Consider the following 18,865-nt stretch of genomic DNA (forward strand, 5'->3'; position numbering starts at 1 on the left):
ATTGAACACGGCCAGCCCTAAGCCACGCCGACTGAGAGAGAGGATTGCGGTGTTTTTAAAATCCTCTCGTGCCGTCGGTGCCTCACGCAGGAAGGTTTTCAGATTCCCTCTGCTGCTCACGCACCAGAGAGGCAAAAAGTCTAAGAGGAGTCAGGGGACAAAGCGCCTCTGTCCGTGAGATGCCTCCACGGCGTTACGGATAAGGTGCTCGTGCCCTGGGGCAGAAAAAAGCCAATCATTCCGTGAACTTTGGGGAAAACCGAGCTGCTTTAACAGCAGAGCCTGCAGTAGCCACCAAAGATACCGCCTGCCATCAGAGTAACGGAGGTTGTCATTTGTGTGTTTGTAAAGCTACCTCCCTCCCAAACTACCCAGGGGCTCGCAGGACCCACCGGTGGCAGTCGGCGCGTTCGGTTAGGGGCTCTCCGATCCGTTTGCAGTCAGGTTTCAGCAGCACGAAATAAGGTTACACCCTGCCCTTCGCATGCAAACACCGCCAAAGCAGAGAGCGGCTCTCAGGTCATTAAGCAAGCAATCCTCTACACGATTTCAGTACACAACGCGTTGTCCTTCAGTATCACATAGCCGAAGGTATACCACCTAACATTTTACCAGCTCCAGAGGAGGTTTTTGGGTGTAGCACGTAACATTCGTATCTTCCCCGCAGTACTTCACATCTCCCCGTGTGCTCCATTTCAACGCGTACACTACCTCGCTCTCCTCCTCGTCCAAAGCGGCACAATTAGCAAGGTTTAACGGCTCTATAACCACCCGGCCATCAACAACACCCTTCTCCAAGCGCGCACAGCTTACAAGCCGAGCGGATATAATTTCTCAGGGTTACTTGAGCAGATGGATGCTGTCAGAGTAAGCAACGCAGGTCGGTTACAAAGAACCGCGAGAGTTTTGGGGCAGCAAAATCCACATTTTCCCCAATGTATGCCCTTATAGTAAAGGTTTATGAAAGAGGCACAAATCCTCCCCCCGGGACAGTCCCACAACCCGGGTTAGTTTGAGTGACCACTGGATGTCACTATTGCTTTAACCACGGTTGCAAAATTACCCCATAAATGCACAACACGTCAGCGCGGACCACCAGAAATCAATTCACGGCAACTTGTTTTCACTACACAGAAGTTTATTATGAAAGTTAAACATACAACACAAAAAGTAGCAAAAGCAATCCTGTAGCTTAAGGCAACTCTTACAGGAGATGAATTCAAGAAAGATGATGCAACTTCAGTTTAAATAGAAATTATGAAAAATATCAAATTGCATCAATAACTTAAAATGCACTTTAAAAAGTCTGCGCTAACCAGCGGAGGGTAAGGGCTTGTGATCTTAATGCCAGCATTAAGATATCGAAAGCAGCAGAATGCTAAATGATGATAGGGAAAGTTCAGTATTTACACAAAGATAGCAACTTTAATATCTGATAGCATCATTTCCTGTGTACTTATGGTTTAAAACCGCTGTCTGAAACGTTAGGAAAACCTTTTAAAATAAAACTTCAGACTATTCCATCAAAAATACACAGATGGCGGAGAAGATCCACGGCGAGGGATGCGTGCGGATGCGTGCGTGTGTCCCTTAAATAACTCATTGCAGAAACACTTTAGAAAAAATATTTCTTTGGGGGAAGAAGAGCAAGAAGAATACGTGGCCAAAGAGTGAAAAAGGTTACTGTCTTTCAGGTGAATCACATTTAAATTGAAGTATCAAAATATTTCTATTTGATGACATTGTCACAGTTTACAGTTATTGACATTTTAAGTGAATGTTAAATATTCATATTATTAACATACAAAGATTCTCCTTCACATTGACATCTGCTTACATTTTTGCAAGACCTCTTTTACATCGATTGTTTTGCCATTAACGAGGAATGTAATTATCTCAGCTCTAGAATTTAAGAGAGATTCAACTGTTCCAACCATACGGAATTTCTGCCTTCAAAATCATTGTCAAAAAACTGAAATCAGATCACCTATTTCAAAAAGGCATTTAAGTGACGTTTCGACTAATCAGGCTGTACAGGAAGCACCACATTTTAACAAAGCCAAATGACATCATCATTTCCAATCCGTTTTCTTCAAATATTGGATGCAATGAAAGATTTGGAACAAGTCCATTCCCCACCACCCCAAACAAAACAAGGTAATTCACACAAATTAACTCATCCCAAATCTTACCCTGTTGGAAAAGGCAATATATACTGCAATGTAGTCTTAATTTGCATAGGAGTTAACAGAAGCGTCCTATGCGCAGCATGAGATTTTCTGCACACCACCTCATCTCGACTTTTCACCCTTCAGCACAACTTTACAAAAAGCCTAAGATATAAAATATACTTAAAGCAGCTATCTTAAACATGATTTAATACATATCACCCTGGCAGCTGATCACTTTTGTTCCCAGTTTAACGCGCTGTTGAATCTGATTGTAGAGTTGCAGTACCCCTTTTAAGAACTATTTAAAAAAATCCCTGAATAAAACAGAAGCCAGCCTGCGACTTCCTATGAGTTTCAGTAAAGTACTATATATACAGGGGGATAATAACCACCCAAACTCACTCGGTACAGAATAAAATCCAAGACAGATACTAGGACAGAATGTATTAATGCGTGAAAATATATATTTTAAGGTTTCATCGTTTAAGAAGTGGAACCAATGAATTGTTAGCAGTGAAGAGAATACTGCAACTGTAACGTTTACAAACCCACAAAGTTTGAAAACCGATTCCAACAGCTCTGATTCACTGGGTTTAGCTTGGAAATAATGCAAAATAATGTCAGCAGTTTTAAGAAGGTCTTGCAAATTTAGGGAAAAAAAGAAAACTGAAAGATAAGAATGCGTATCTAAAATAAAGCAGGAGCACAATAAGGACAATCAAAATTCCAAAAGCCCATATTAAAAAAATTAAGCTTGGAATGCATTGGCTTCCAGCAGTTTACAAAAAAAAAAAAAACACACAAAAAACCCCCCCAAAAACAAAAAAGAGAAGTTTTAAATCTGTAATATCTTGACCTATTTTTAAGTGACAAATTTTATTACAGTTGAGAAAAATGGTTTTATAGCTGCAGAAGTTTCCATTTCACTAAAATAGTGCCAACAAAAATAAGTTTGCATAGAAAAACAAAATTTCAAATTGCCACTGGCTACATGCTTAAAATGGGAAATGCAGGTATTGTAACATAAACATAGTGCAAACCATGGCAGTTCATGGTGATTTTGACTGCCGCAGGTCAGGAAACAGACCATAGTATACCCAGTTATCACAGTTTCTGGTCTTTTATTAAATCCTTTGCCAAGTAGAAGCAATGCATGTGTGCAGGCCCGTGGTACGCCTGCTGCTGTTGATTAACGTAGTTTGAGATCGTCGCCACTTCCTAGGTTAGATCCAGGACTAGGGTCTTGTTGTCTTCTTGCCTGCATTAATAAACACAGAGTTAGGATCAAAAAAAAACCAAAAAAAACCACACAACATTAGAAGTTATCAGTTTAGTTTATTTCTTCAGGGTATTAACATGACTAAGACCATACCCAATTTTAAGGCAGAAACTTTACATTTCAAGCAGTAACCAATGCATTAATTTTTAACATCAAAACCATTCTTTCTCCCTCAATTCAGAAATCCCCCAGAAGCAACAGGAATCTCAGAGGAGGGCTGTGGACCCAGCAGCCAGGCACCATCCTCTCGCTGGAGGGGCAAAGAGCTCTGGCTCTGCCTCTCCATCCGGCCCAGGTGCAGGCAAGGTTGGCACTCTTGGGAGCGGGTGTGCGCACACACACACGTGCACACTCAGAGGCACTTCAACAGCACTTTAATCAGCAAGACACTTTCAGAATAATTAGGCCACAATTTGGTGTCTCTTCCTCCAAAACACATTGTTTTTCCTGTGAAATTCCTTTCCGTTAACCTGTTCTGTAAATTCACTCAGGATCAAGATTTCTGGGGAGAAAGGCTGCGATGTGAGATGGCAGAGTATGTTACATCATTCCCAAATAAATTCCCCCCTCGGTATGTTTATGTGGTAAACATTTAATTTAGCTTTTTCTGGAATAAAGAGACTTGTAACATGGTAACACACCAGCACAATCTATAGATTGACACACATTTTAACGCTTCTTAGAAGCTGGGGTTTTACTGCAGCATACATTTTATTTCTTTGGTGCACCTGTAAAGTTAGCAATAATACAAAGCTGAGGAAACTCTGGTATTTAGGATTGTGTCCCTGGATTAAAAAAATAAGTAACTTATGTTCTTTAAATAAATGATTCTGTCAAACAGTTTGAGTTGATGGCAATTTAAAGAGGAAATTCTTAACTGATGGTCAGTCATAGTAGTATCAGTCACAGTAAGAGACATCGCTACCTACTTTCGCTACCTGTACATGGGCAGGCTGTGAAGTAAATACTTCAAAACATTCATAGACTTAAACTTTAAAGCAATACGTTGATTCAAGGAACATCTGATATATGCTAGCTAGTTTTAAGACATTTTAGTATCGACATTTGTATTTAATATTTACAGACTGACTAGCTGGCACCCTGGCCCGTAATTACTGTGCGACCCAAACAGTATCAGGGCCATGCTCTTGGCTGGTGGAAGGCATCACTACGCAAGCGATACTCAGTGTACCTCCATTAATTTCACCAGGCGCAATAACCCGAACCACTCAGTGCTTCAAAAAAAACGCCCACCAAAAAAAAAAAAAAAAAAAAGCAAACCAAGCAACCGCTTCCCTCCTTTGAAAGGTTTCTGGTATTTTGTCGAAAGAGGCGGAACCAGACTGAACTCAGGCAGTTGTACCACCAAAATGCGCAGTTTAAGCAACCACCACGTTTACACCATCACACCAAACAATACAAGAACGTCAGTGCTGCTCTTAGGTGTTCCCTGGGCTCTTCTGAGTCACGTTTCCTGACAGAGAGGAAGCCTTCCCGCCAGCATGGCAGTTACCCGGCTCATGGTGCGATGCTTGCTCGCTCCCATACCAAACGGCACGCGAGCCGCCTCTGCCAGCTCCCGAACCCTCCGGCATGTACTGCCAACATCATTGTCTCTAATTAAGACTTTTCTTTCTCTCTTCACTTCTTCCTCCCTTATCTACCCTTCTTGTCTGTCTAATTTTATGCTCCCAGTGCAAGTGATTAGCTTCACCCAAACAGAGAAGTGCTGCTCCCGTCTCCTATTTAAATATCAATTTAAAGTTATGTTTTCCTTTCACGTGCAATGATCCCATTCTGAGGCACACCGAGTTCATTCAATAAATCCCTCTAGGAATCAGCATGTTTCCAGAGCAGACAATTCCCTCCTGCACTTTCTTTAGCGGACGTATTGCCATTATTGTTTTGGAAACCCCCTCGCTATTTTAAATCTCCCAGTTGCTACCCACTACGTTGATGTATCCAGTACCGTTGCCGGCTGCATTTCAGATATTTAGGGGTCGGATCTTCCACTCGCTCTGTTCAAGCCACATCGGTCATGTTCTGAGCGAAGGAAACAATCTGCTTTTCCTACATGCAGAACAGCTCTGAACACAACAACCGACAGTGCTGCTGGTGCACAAACCCACAGATTTCTCAGTAATCTTTCTGAGGAATCGCGTTAAAACAAGCAGCTGTAATCACATACAGCGCTGAAGGTTTTAATTGCTAAAGGGCGTACTCCTTTTGCAAACTGCCCTCTTTGTAGAGATGCACAGTATCGGGAGATGGCATTTACTTGGGATTTTCACATTATTTCCAAAAGCCAAACCATTCAGCTTTAGTGGAAAAGCTAATGAGGGAAAGCCTGCACTGTTCTGTGTTTTTTTTTCCTTCAACAGAAAAGCAAACTGTGAAGATTTTTCTTAATACAAAATGGTTGTTCAACAAGTCCAAATAGATACTTCCACACTAATTCAAGAGTTGTACTAAGATTAACCAAAGGGTAACAGTTCCACTTTGCATACTTTTCTCCTCTTGAGCAGACTGCAACAAGATTTCTTCTGGTTTTAACCACTGCCTCTTTCTTCTAAAAGGAAACAAAGGCACACGCTGTCTTTAAGAATTACCAAAATCTTACTTATACCAATCTAGTTACCAATTTTGTACTTGATAGGCATTTTTACACTTAACTAAAAAACCCTAGCAAGTTGACTGCTGCCATACTACTGCTCTAAAAGCAACAGAGTTTCTTCTTCAGAAAACGAATCACATGCACAGCAATTTTATTGTCAAATTTCAGTTAAGACTCCAAGGTATGGGCATATGGTTGCATTTATGCTCTGCCAAAAGTGGCCTTTTCTTTCAAAACACATGAAAGAATTCACATGATCCGTGACCTCATTGCTACTTGTAGAGTTTGCAGAAGCCACTACTGAACAACTACCAGATTTGTCCTTTCAAGTGATATGCAAAAAATTACCCTCCAATGTACCGAAAGCAATCATTACAATATCTTACACTAGTATATGTGGATAAAGGTGTAATTTTGCATTTCACTAAGTGGGGATTTACACAAGCAACTGCAACATGTTGGAATGACAGCTCCGTCTCAGACGCCCTCCTTTACCTGTGCTATACCACTACGCAAGAATATGTACACATGAAACGTGCTTATTTTGTCGGTCACCATCCTGCCAAGGTGCACGTGCACCGTATGCAACAACTACAACCGCGCTTTACGTGCTGCGAACAAAAAATAAAAGCACCATATATGTATCTAAAAAATAAAAACACTCATAAAAGACAGGAGAAATCGCCGTGTATGTGGGCAGCAAGCACACTGCGGAGCATCGGGCACTGGGTGATATTTTTGTCTACTGACAATGAGCAAAATACAACTTTCCTAAGAAATGCCACAAGATCCTTAACACTCGCTTGCAGGAGTGTGACTACCAGTATGGTAGTATCTGGTAGTTCTCCTCAGCCTATTACAGGAAGCTAAAAGTTCCCTTTTATAGATGTAAACCAGCAATTTCCAGAATTCTCTCGATTTGGGGTCTCCACATAAGCTAACCAATCCTCTGAATCGCAGTATTTGCTGTAATTTTTGAAATGTGTACCTTATGATGCCACACAGAAGCATCAGAATTACTCAGTGAATTATGAGCTCAGCTTCTCAAAGATTAAGGAGACTTGCTTCAATTAAGAAACCTGCATCTATCTTTGCCACAGGGAAATGGAATACTCTGCCATGAGTCACGCATAACGAGTCATGAGGAAGCAGTAGTTACTCATCTCAGCGTATTTCATTTTTCAGTCAAACACTGATTTTAAGTTTGAAGGAACACCACTTCAAGTGTTATTCATCTGCTATTTAGTGAAAGGATAACAAATATTTACTGATGAGAAAAACTTGTAAATAGTACACAGATGCCAGCACAGTTTTAATTTTCCTAAAACCGAATGTATTTTAACCAACACTGCCAGTTTCCTTCCAAATATCCTGAAATGGAATAGTTAACACGATGGACACATAGGGAGTTTCGATACCCAAAAATACTTCGCACTCAGCTTTCAGCACATGAAGCCATGCAAATCTTCTGCAATACGGAAGGAATTATAACTGGCCACAAGCCATTTAAAGCCTCCAACGTTGGTATGATGACCGACTGAAAGAATTGCAGGAACGCATCTGGCAAAAAAAAACCCAACCCCAACATTTCAAAGCCTCCTGTAACATGCTACTCTAGATTTATTCACACTGAACTATATAAGGCTGATACCATAGGGGTAATAACATACTAACAAACAAGAAGAAAAGTTACTAACAAATACATTTTGACTGGAGGGTAAACAAATACAAAAAGTGTCCCCTCCAGTACTCTTACACCTATTCTCTCTCAAACTCTGTTATCTCTGCGCTTTTCCCAAGCCTAAATATAGGCTAAGGCTAACTGGTATGGGCTGAGAGTCACAGCAAGAATGGTGCAGCACTACCTGTATTATATCCATTTTCTTCTTAATAAATAAGACGGCTTGAAGTCTATCAAATCATTAACTTAGAACTGCGACTCTTTTGGACAAGGATCATGTTGGGGCATTTACATCCGTTACTGGGGTGCTTGGCTAAGACAGACCTAAGAATAATGGCAATTAAGGAAGGCAGCACATGAGCAGTTCCTCCAGTTGCCAAGACAGTGGGACACCATCCTCCTCCTCCAGCCGCTCAATCCTGACCCACGCTTTCAAAAATGCCAATAAAACTCCTCAAGCTGGGCTTGAGAAAACATCTGTAACCACCCCCTTCCTGTGCATGTTCGGGGGCCTCCAGCATACCTACGGAAACCAACTCCTTTTACCACATGAGTTCATCAGGAAAAGATAACACAGTCCCACCGTGTGGTTTACACGATAGCTCTGAGAAAGCAGAACTGGGAAAGCCAGAGGTAAATTTAGTAAGGGGGGGGGGGGACGACGACACGGGATGACAGGGTTGCCATGAAGATGGCCCTCCCTTTCTATGAATCACTTAAAAAAAAACCAACCCAGCAGGGAAATTTGGGACCCCTGAATACTAGGCAGTGAAGTCACAAGTAGAACAATATGCACTGCATATATAACTTGGGACGCTGGTGACGAGGAGAGGAGGAGGGAGATAATTTGAAGAAGGGCTGTCACAAGGAGTAGCCAAAATAAAGTCTCTCCATGGACAACTCCACTGCAATTCTTTAATTGCATTCTGGCAACTCCATGCTGCTGAAACAGACAGAGCAGATGCATTATGTGCCTTGGCATCTGTCATCTGTAATTTACTAAATAAGTGAAAAATCAGGCTATGTTATGAAAAACTAAACAGTGAACATTTGGATTCTCTTAGAAGGACGGTCAACCTCCTGAAAAGGATTTAAAAAACCCAAAACCCTGAGAACACATTGCAGATACTTTTCTAAAAAGCATACAACCGCAGGACGAAAAAAAACCAACAAAAAACCCAAAACCCAAACCCCTAAACAAAAACCAAAACCCAAAAATCTGAAATAAAGAGAGCAATACTCAGAAAAATGACCAGTTACAATCAAGCACACCTCCACATTAGTCCTGCTAACTGAGGCGGACCCACATCAAGAAAAGCACCACACTGAAAGCTCTTCTCTGTGCTGCGGGTTAAAACCAGCTTCTCCCGCAGAGATGGGAACACGTTAAAATGCTGGCCGTGCCTCCACTTCAATTACCCTTACTCAACATAAGAGCAGGGGTGGGGAAACTCAGCCTTCTCAGAATTCAAGTCAGCAAAACCAGACCACTACAAGATAGTAAGAGTAACAGCTTCTGTGTAATAGAATTTATTTGGTCACAGGTACAGCCTGATGAAGCACCCTGTATGCTTTCACATCTTGGGGGGGGGGGGCTTGAAAAGAGACTGTCCCTCTCAACCGTCACATCTCAGAATAACTTCAGCTACAGCAGCAAAGGGACCCCGTCATCTCTACGTATTGTACCTAGAAGCCGCAGGCAGTCAGTCAGGAATACGATGCACAAGACGTTGCAGCCTAGAGCCAGTCTCTGGAGCTGCTTTGTTTGCTAGCTGTAACACTCATTTTGCAATCACCTCTCCTTTTCGCTTGAACCTGGGAAGAAGTAGCCTCAACCTCTCTTAATTATAATGTCAAACACCACTCAAGTTATGCAAATAATAGAAACCAGTCTGAAATTTGGTGAGAGATCTGGATGTTAGACTAAAGACCTTGTAGAACAATCAGTGTTACAAACTCTACACCTGATGCTCTTTTTTTTTTTCCTACATCCATTTTCATTGCTTTTTAAGCTCACTGGAAGTCAAACCAAACAATTTTCTGGACAATGGCCATAGATAAAAATCATTTAGCACCTACCTCCATGAAGATTTCACTTCAAGCTTTTAACGACCTACTACTTCCTAGACATGGGACACTCTTCACTAAAAACGTACATCAATTGTGTCGTACACCGAGTCTGCTCTCCCACTACCTGGAGAGCTACAGAGCACGACCAGGCCAAGCAGCATCGTTTGCTTACCAATCCTGATGCGCTTTCTTGCCCAAAATCTTTGCAACAGTTGCATCTCTGTTTAAAGAGCTATCACAAGCTACAGATTTCTGGTACACCACATTGGTAACCGGATTAAGGTAACAGCAAGGTGAGAAAGGAAAGAGCATGGCAACAGAGCGAGTTCTTAAGAGCATCAAGTATAGACTAAATTTTTACTTTAATGAAAACTTCCTTTCCAAGGGAAAAAAGCTTGAAATGTTCCCTTTTAGAAAGTATTGTTTGAAGGCTGGTATAAAGGTTATAAATTTATAATTAATATTGATTGCCTCCAGACAGTATTCCTCTGTTGCTCAGCCCCTTTCTAACCTTCATTGACTGAAAGAAGACGCTTATATTACAGTATTCCCCGATTTGCAAGATTGATCTCCTCTGTACTAGTCAGCATTGATTCTGTACAGCACAAATTGTTTTTCTGAGATATGCATTCCATAGCACTTTCACACAAATACCAGCTAAAGTTCTTGTGAAGCAGTCTAGTCATAACATTACCGACTTACTTGTACTGCACTCACATTGTAGAGCCTTTTGAGGCAATGCACGTTCACACACATACTTAATGCCTTTTTCTAAATTATACTGTATTCATCCTGAATAGAAACAAATCATATATATATATGCTCATATATACACACACAAGCATATAGCAAGTCTGCACTACTCACTTGCATATGAAGAATTAACAGTTTGGGTTACTTTCACATCCAAAAAGCTGTATTAAAGGTGATCTAATTTCGTATCATTGTCAGTTTGGAGAATACATACAATAAGTAGTAATTAAATTCATTCCAGATTAATTTTTGAGGAAAAAACCCCTTAAAAGTCAGAGAGTTTGATGAGAAGGAAAAACACCCCAAACCTCTTATTGGAATATTATATTTTCTTCTGAAGTTATACTTGACAAAAATACTTATAATTAGTTAGAACATTTATTTACACTAGTCATTTCACCTTAAATTCCTTTTTTTTTTTTTTTTGGTAGAAGAGAGAATAACTTCACTGCCTAGAACCTTAGAAGAATAGGAAAGTTAGTTCTACTACTTGATTTTGTTTCAATTGTGAACTGTTTACATTTCTGTAGCAAAATCTTGGGGTATTTTTAAGAGTTCACAACTTCGGCACAATTAAATGAAACGGATCTCTCCTGTTTCAACTCAAAAATCCCAACAAACAGCAAAAATGTGTAGAAACCTAGGGCAGGACCGACTATTTAAAATTTACCTGATTTTTACTCTAGCAGTTTTCCAGTGGTGGGGTTGGTGGGGTTTTTTGGTGCTTTGTATCGAGAGGGATTTCTAGTGGAATAAACCAAGTTGCAAAACATGGGGTTTTTTTCAGCAAAATGAAGGTTTTTAAAATGGGAATTTCATGCAGTTTCCTAAAATGGCTCTGCTTAGCCATTAATGTAATTTATATTTAGCACAAGACCACAAACAGACAGATTGGTAGGCTAGACTGTTTCAGGGAAGAACAAACCACTCAGCCTCTTTACTCGCGGTGTTGCTAAAATAAAGAGTATGGCAGTAACGTGGGAAATGAACACAAAATAGAAAAATATGACATTTTAAAAAAAAAAATGCCGGTTGAACAAAGTGCGTTGGAAAACTGAGAGGAGATCCAACCAATCCCTAGGTAAAGCAACCAGTAGAACATCTTTAGCTAAGTTAAAGAATAACAGTGCGACCAACTGCACACTCGAACACATCACTTCAACGCAGGATTTGTGGTATCTGATGTGACCAAGCTCCATAAGTTGACGGGAAAAACCCCAAAGCATCTTGTGTTCAAAACTGAAACTATGTTAAAAAAAAAAGTAACAGCAGCATTTCAACTCAGAGGCACTTAAAAACTTCAATGAAAATTCCTAAGTCCACTGACACTCTATTTACATTAAGGGAATGCTGCAACTGCACAAAAACATGATCACGTCCGGAAAGTCAAGCAAAACCTACCAAGCACTACTAATTCTGCCCTTAGATGCAAAGAATATACTCATTAAAATGAAGTCATGCTAGCGAAGTCATCAATGGAAGGGATGCTATGTGAGGAAAGGCAGGCAAACAAACCTGACAGCACTCTGAAAGGGTTTTTCATTGTTGGGTTTGGGTTCTTTAAAGGATACTTAACAATGAAAATTAGTACAGTGATTATTCCTAAATTGTTACTGCACTTGCTAATTTTTCCCCCCTTCAAAGTATTACCATTCTAACATCCAACTGCCACATACGAGCCATTTTAACTGTTTTCAACAGCCTTCGCTCATCACTGCTAGGCAAGGATACATCACTCTGTTTTAAAAGTCCACAGAGAGACTTAGATAGGGAACCTTTTCTGCACAAAAAGCTGTGTAAATAAAGAAGGGAATCTGATCATTTTCATATGCTGCCAGTCTTTGGATGGATAAATGTTTCCCCAAGAGTGGCGCCTCTGTTTTGGGTAGGAGTGGGCGGAATATTGCAGGATTCCCCTCCCCTCCCTCCCTGAAGCAGAATCTGGTCTCTATTACAGGCATTTCAGCTGTAATTCTACTATTTCAGCTGTAATTCCACTGTCTGAAATATCTTGATTTCATACAGTGTCGCAATTCCCAAAACAATCATTAGCACTGACGAGATCCTGTTCCAGGTCTGGCAATTCTGAGTTTTACTATCCATGCCAAAGCTTAGCAGGAAAGAACAATTTTAAGTTTTAGCAATGATGAAAGGTGAGGGAATCTTCATCTGTGTGTAGTGTAACGCACGTAAAAATTCACTCAGCACACTTAGAACCCACCTTTTCTAGCTGCCCTATAAAACCTTCAAGTACCATCTCTGCAGTGCAACCGAAGATCCTATTTGGCCTATGGAAATCACACCAACAGCACACAATTCAGTTAGGACTGATGTTTTTATAGCTGTCAACAATGAAATCGTCAGAAGGGTACAACTGACAAATCGTATTTCCAAGCTGACCAAGCATGTGAGCACTGGAAAATTCGATACAGGCCATAAATACAACACACAGAGGAATGCACATTTATGCATTACTTTCTATTGAGAAATCTATATGATGATCATAAGTGCTTACTGATTAAAGTTCATCTGATTCTGCCTGAATGCTGCATTAGAATACAACCGATGTGAAAGCCAGGGAAACGATGAATGCCTGGAAACGCGACTCCTCCTCAGGAAGGCATTGTAAGACTGTCTCCACTCTCTCCCCTGCCCTGCCCCAAAAGATCCTGATTTTTACGCAGTCCTACAATTCAGAGTGCAAAAGCTCATCTGTAAACATTCCAGATATGGGGCCAGGACGTCTTCCCCCAAACACACAAATGAAAACGGAACCATAAAAACCAATTCTAGAACTACAAGTAATTGAGGCAAAGATCTCTTGGTTGTACATATTAAACATGAATAGTAAAATAAAAGAAATAAAGTATGCATAACAAAATGTATTGCAATTATTAAAAACATGTATTTGACATCACATAAATTTGAAGCACCTTTTGACAATGTTTTTCATTCTGCTTAAACATATTTTGAGTCAGTAATTTTTCCTTTTCTTCCTTTCTGTAGGTGATCTCCATCTGCGCTTTTGAGCTGGGACAATGACTATTGTTGTTTTAAGAGAAAATGGGTACTGGCAGCTAATAAGGACATCATTTAATAACAACTGCCTGCTGCCTTATTAAAAGCAAGAGTCTTTTCAGAAGTTATTGAATCCAGCTCCTGCGGCTGGTCAGGGATGTTGCTTTCTGTGTCTCAGTGTCACAAGTTTTGATGTCTGTCATGAAGCCCCAGATGCTCGATGTTACCTCAATCTCACTGTTAATTGAAAGAGTTTTTGTGCATCCTAGCTGCAAATAAGTGTTTTCTACACTTGAGGGAAAGAATAAGTCTCATAGAACTCCAGAAGTTATTTCAGGAAGCCTCATTCTTTTTTAACCTTGAGCATTCAGTAAGCACACAGCTGCTTCTCTGTAGTAACAGGAGTGGGGAAGAAGGGCACAGTAAAGGAAAATAAATCAAGAAAAGCTTGAAGTAAATTGAGGTCAAGGACATAAGGCTGGGCTTAAAAGTTCCTACTGTGTTGCTCAAATTAAGGCAGGTTGTCACAGATCTTCCTGAACAGCTTTAATTCTACCTTCCTTCTGAACTGAACTTAGAAGCAGGTTCCAGCTATGCTGTGACACAGAGTGATCCAGGTAATCTAGCTGTTGCTCCAAGTATCCGTAGCAAGGCCTCCAAGGCAACGATTTTACCTCTGCCACAGCCGACATCTGACCCGGCATCAGTGTTTGTAAGGAGATGCACGCCAGCCATCCCTCCAAAGTGAGAGATAGTATTCTCTGCACCTGCCTTTCCCCTCTCGTTCTTAACGCTCAGTGTTCCATTTGTACTTGGAAGGGAAGAAAGTCTGTCTAATCGTCTCAATTACCAGTAAGGATGCCAGGAGAAAAGTAGCTTAGCAGTAACAATAATCAAATTTGCTAAAACCTGAGAAGCAGCAGATTGATCACATTTGATTATAGTAAAGTCAGGCTGTACTGATAAGCAGAAAGTAGGAAACAGTAAGGGAAAGAAATTCAAAGTGTTTCTGTTTTCTCCCTATTCTCTGTCTGACCTACAGCCTGCCATAACTTGCCAACTCTCCTTATGTACTACTCGTCCTCTTACAGCTCTTGCCTTCCTGACATCTCAGAACAGCTGGTTTCCATTCCCTTTTCTGGCTCCTCTTTTCTTGATCCCAGTAATTTCTGCTCTCATCAAGAAAGAACAAGATTCAAGACTGTGGGGCCCTAAAGAAGCAAAGAACAAGATAGGGGGAATTACAGCAGTGAAAGAAGAGTAAGACTCCCTGCCAGTAAGAAAAAGGTGAGAAGAAAATAAGACTAGCCCATACAAGAAAGCAGGCTGTGGCATCTGATTAAATTCACCGGTAATGTTTCCCACAACGTGCGATAGCGAGCTACAAAATTACGTGCCCGCAGCTCTAGAAGCCTTTCCTGTGCTCATGAGAACTGTATTGGTCAAAAGATCCCTCTTTCTGCTATTAAAGCATTCTTTGAGAGATGGCAGCTTTGTGAATGAATGTATCCTCACAGCTTAAGCACCCACAGAAAAGGCCATCTACAGATAGGAAAAAAGGATCGATTCAGAGAATTCTTATCTTCAAAATCTTAAAATACATTTTATGAGAGTTAAAAAACAATGCATATTGCAATTTTCATATGACAACAGCAAACAGAAAATACACAACATTGCACAAACAAACAAATAAATGGAAACAATCTAAAGTTTTGGGAAAGTACTAACCAGTTACTGACAGCAGCTGTGAAACCCTCACCTCCATTTCCTCCCGATGAGACCTGTCTCTATCCTCGAATTCACGAGTTCTTCGCCGAGCTTCTTCAAAGGCTTGTTGTGCCAATGCATCCTCCTGCTACCAAACCAGAGGACACAGTGTGACACAAAAGGCTACCCTCCTTTCCACCAGATCACATTTCTTTTGAATATTAGGGATCACTTGGCAGCAAAGACAAGTATGTCCTACAGAATCTGCCAGGACACAGATGAGCTCCAGCAAATGCCAATATAAATTAATGAAATAATACTCACCTTCATCTTTGCAGTAGAGATAACCAAAGCTGCAACTCAGCTACTACTAAAATACACTTTCAAAGGAAAACTGCTTTTCAAAAGTAGTTTAAAATGCTGCTGTTGTAATTAAAAGCTAGGAATCCTCAAAAGTTATATGAAAGAGGCAATATATTTTATTCTCCTTATAAAAGTCATTTTGAAGACAGCATTCACAGGTATATCTAGATAAGAGTTCACTAGCATCATTATATAAATAACGGTCATTTAATTCTCTGTCATTTAAAGAAAATATTATTTAAGTTACAAACCAAATACATCCTCCATTTTATCAAAAACTGCTGAAGGTGCATCAGTATGAACAGTTGTAATCCCTATGCATCATTTAAATTATTTAAATATAGATGCATTAGAAAGTGCAAAGCAGAAGTTATTCCTCCACTAATTGGTGCACATTCACATACACCGCAGAAGAAACCTGCGGGTTTTCAACAACCCTGTTGTTTATTTTATTTTCAACAGTGGCTTATGCACAGGAATAGATTTAATAAATTAACACTCAAAAAAAATCCTTTGAATCTTATTTTCTGCTACAAAAGGTTTTAAATGAAGTGTTATTAACACATAAGCCATTATTAACTGGGTTACAAATTATTTCTCTTAAAGAGACTTTTTAGCACATATTTTGCTCAGAGTTAAAACAGACAGCTCTGTTCCCCACCAGCCTCTTAAAACATTCAGAATGGCGGAGTGAAGTCTAAAGAGGTGCCACAAAACAAAAAGGGATAAACTGTATGGCTTCTCCTCACTCCTCAGCTATAATTAGTACTAACTCTGCTTATGATTCCCACATACACACAAATATTATTTTCAAGTGGACAGATTTAAGGAAAAATAAAAAATCCTAACCTTGACTGTTAGAGGACAAAAACATGTTGAGAACCAGACTAAATTTTAATATACCGGGGGATTAAGCGCATACATTTTTTAATTGAAGATAAAGCATCTCTAGTCTGAGAGAACGTCAAATTGCTCTTTTTGCCGTCGGCACAATCGTGCCCCCCCTGAAGCTGCTCTGTGAAATGATGTGGACGAGTGCCCCTCGTGGCCTAACACAGTTAAATACCAACATCTGTCCATCAGTAACTCTGCACAGCCAGGTCCCCAGACAGCTACGCTGAAAGGCAATGTTTAAAGCTGCCAATAAGATCACATTTTAACACTATCTACTATTTTTAAAAGAAGGATTTGGCCTTTTATAGCTATCTTCATGTTCACGCAATGCATAGCAACCAAGGTCAGACAGTGGAAAGTAAGTTTGTTCTTAATAATGCAGAAGGATGGAGATAAAATAGATAAGCTTTTCTCCCAGATGACTACAGAAAAGCTGTCTAATTTACAAAAGCTATGTATGTCTTTAAGTCTTTTTTTTTTTTTAAAAAAGGATAATAAATGAAAGCAGATTTTTTTTTTTTATAAAATATTTTTGGCATTTTACCATCATTTAAAGTGGTCATGAAATAAATGGCTAACATGTAACCTCAGCCAGAATATTTTAAAGAAATGGTCATAACCAAAAGAAACTAAATTAGAAATTCATAGAAAAAGAATCAGTATGTTGACATTCAGAATGAACACATGCTGACAGCTGAAACACTGGTTTACTAACATCTGAGAAAAGGCAGGAAGCATCAGAACATGTTCTTAAGCAAAAAAAAAAAAAAAAAAATTCTGCTCCACTCCTGATGACGTATTGTAACAGAAATTAACAAATGTCTCAGCATCTTGTACAACAGGAATTTAACAAACTTTTTTTCAAATGTCACTCAAATCTAGTAATTACAGCCTAGCAAATTCAGCTGTATAAACCCCAATCATTTCGCCATCTCAGTTTTAATCAATAAAAATGCTCCTGGTATGAACCTACTAAGAAAAAAGATGAATAAGCAAAGCCCGAGCCATTTCAACATGAGAACAGAACAAAACAACCCCCCAACCCAGAAAAACAAAAAAACCAAAACCCAAAAAGTTAAGGCTGCTAGTAGTAAGACATTAATAGGCTATGAATGAAATGGAGAACACTAGCTTAAGTTACAGTTCAAGTACTTTATTGCTATGCGTGTGGTTTAAAAGACCCAGTGTCATTTCCAAAGTGCAGCAAAGAAAAATTTTATCTGATCCCAGTATTAGTGAGCAAGAAGTGGTAAGAGACAGGAAAATGCAGGAGCATGACATTTGTACAAGGCAAGCCTTCCAGAAAATGGGAGTAAGGGAGGTGTGTGAATGCCAATAAGGCTTCTTCTCAAAAAACAACAGTGGGTACCACAGGCACTACATACACTACACGGTATGAGGCACTTAAACTCGTTCTGACATCGGTGGTGTTTTGGCATCAAAGTCAGAAGTTAGGTCAATTGCCACTAACAATATTAAAACAGTTTTAAAAAAAGGAAACAAACAAACTGACAAATACAGGAAAAAGGAAACTGAAGAATGCAAAAGATTGCCCAAAGGTTTACAATACTAACAAATATATACATAAAAAACTCAATGCAACGTCAAGGGTGCAGCTGCTTCTCTGTACCCGTATCACGCCTTACAACGCTGGTAATTCTCAGGTGCTACTACTAGTGTAGCAAATAAGATGACCAATGACCTCCTCGTAATTGGAGAGAAGCACAAACTGGAAAGAAATTGCACACCTGTAATTGAGTGCAAACACGTGTCTCTAGATCCACACTGTGTCATACTTGCGGCTCAGCACCCTTGTACTCAAAACTCAAGAAAGCACCGACACGTGAGAGCACGCATACATTCCCTCACAAATAAAACCAGGAATAAATCACATGCTCAGTGCACAAACACTTTCTGAAGACAGCAAAAAGGAATTCTTAAGTGTGGTTAAGACAGCGCATACACATCAGGAAACTAAAATAATCCAAGAGCATACAAAAACATATAGTGGGAAATTGAAAACAGAAAAAATTGAAGCCACGGGTCACCTGACCACCCTTGTTTTTGGAAGGGTGCCCACTTTTTTCAGGAAGTATCCCATTTTGGAGAAGAACGACACTATCTCCTTCTAAGCACACAGTCAGATCAGTCTCCTCTCAGTTCAGAAGGCATGTGACTTAGCATTCTGCATCAAACTTAATTGTCATAGATCAAGAATCTTGGGACTTATCTTGCACAATCCTTGGGGTCTGCATTTGACCTTGCTTTGTAAGCCATTATAGCCTAAAGGCCTTCTCATCAATGGAGCCTTCAGC

At 40.0% G+C, this 18,865-nt stretch overlaps 1 protein-coding gene across 2 annotated transcripts in view; it reads right to left on the reverse strand.

Annotated features, from left to right (window-relative positions):
* Positions 1-1,117: 1,117 nt before the first annotated feature.
* CBFB (core-binding factor subunit beta) overlaps positions 1,118-18,865 on the reverse strand; it is a 39,865-nt gene continuing 22,117 nt past the window's right edge. The window contains exons 5-6 of one of the 2 annotated variants that reach the window (XM_075765683.1): positions 15,346-15,441; positions 1,118-3,429 (exon numbers count right to left, since the gene is read on the reverse strand). In XM_075765683.1, the coding sequence (XP_075621798.1) occupies positions 3,361-3,429; positions 15,346-15,441 (165 nt within the window). In that variant the 3' untranslated portion in view covers positions 1,118-3,360. Of the gene's footprint in view, positions 3,430-15,314; positions 15,442-18,865 lie in introns of both variants that reach the window. The other variant, XM_075765684.1, reaches the window with a different exon arrangement.

The sequence above is a fragment of the Balearica regulorum genome, chromosome 13 (genome assembly GCF_011004875.1).
Source record: "Balearica regulorum gibbericeps isolate bBalReg1 chromosome 13, bBalReg1.pri, whole genome shotgun sequence".
Taxonomy (NCBI): Eukaryota; Metazoa; Chordata; class Aves; order Gruiformes; family Gruidae; genus Balearica; species Balearica regulorum.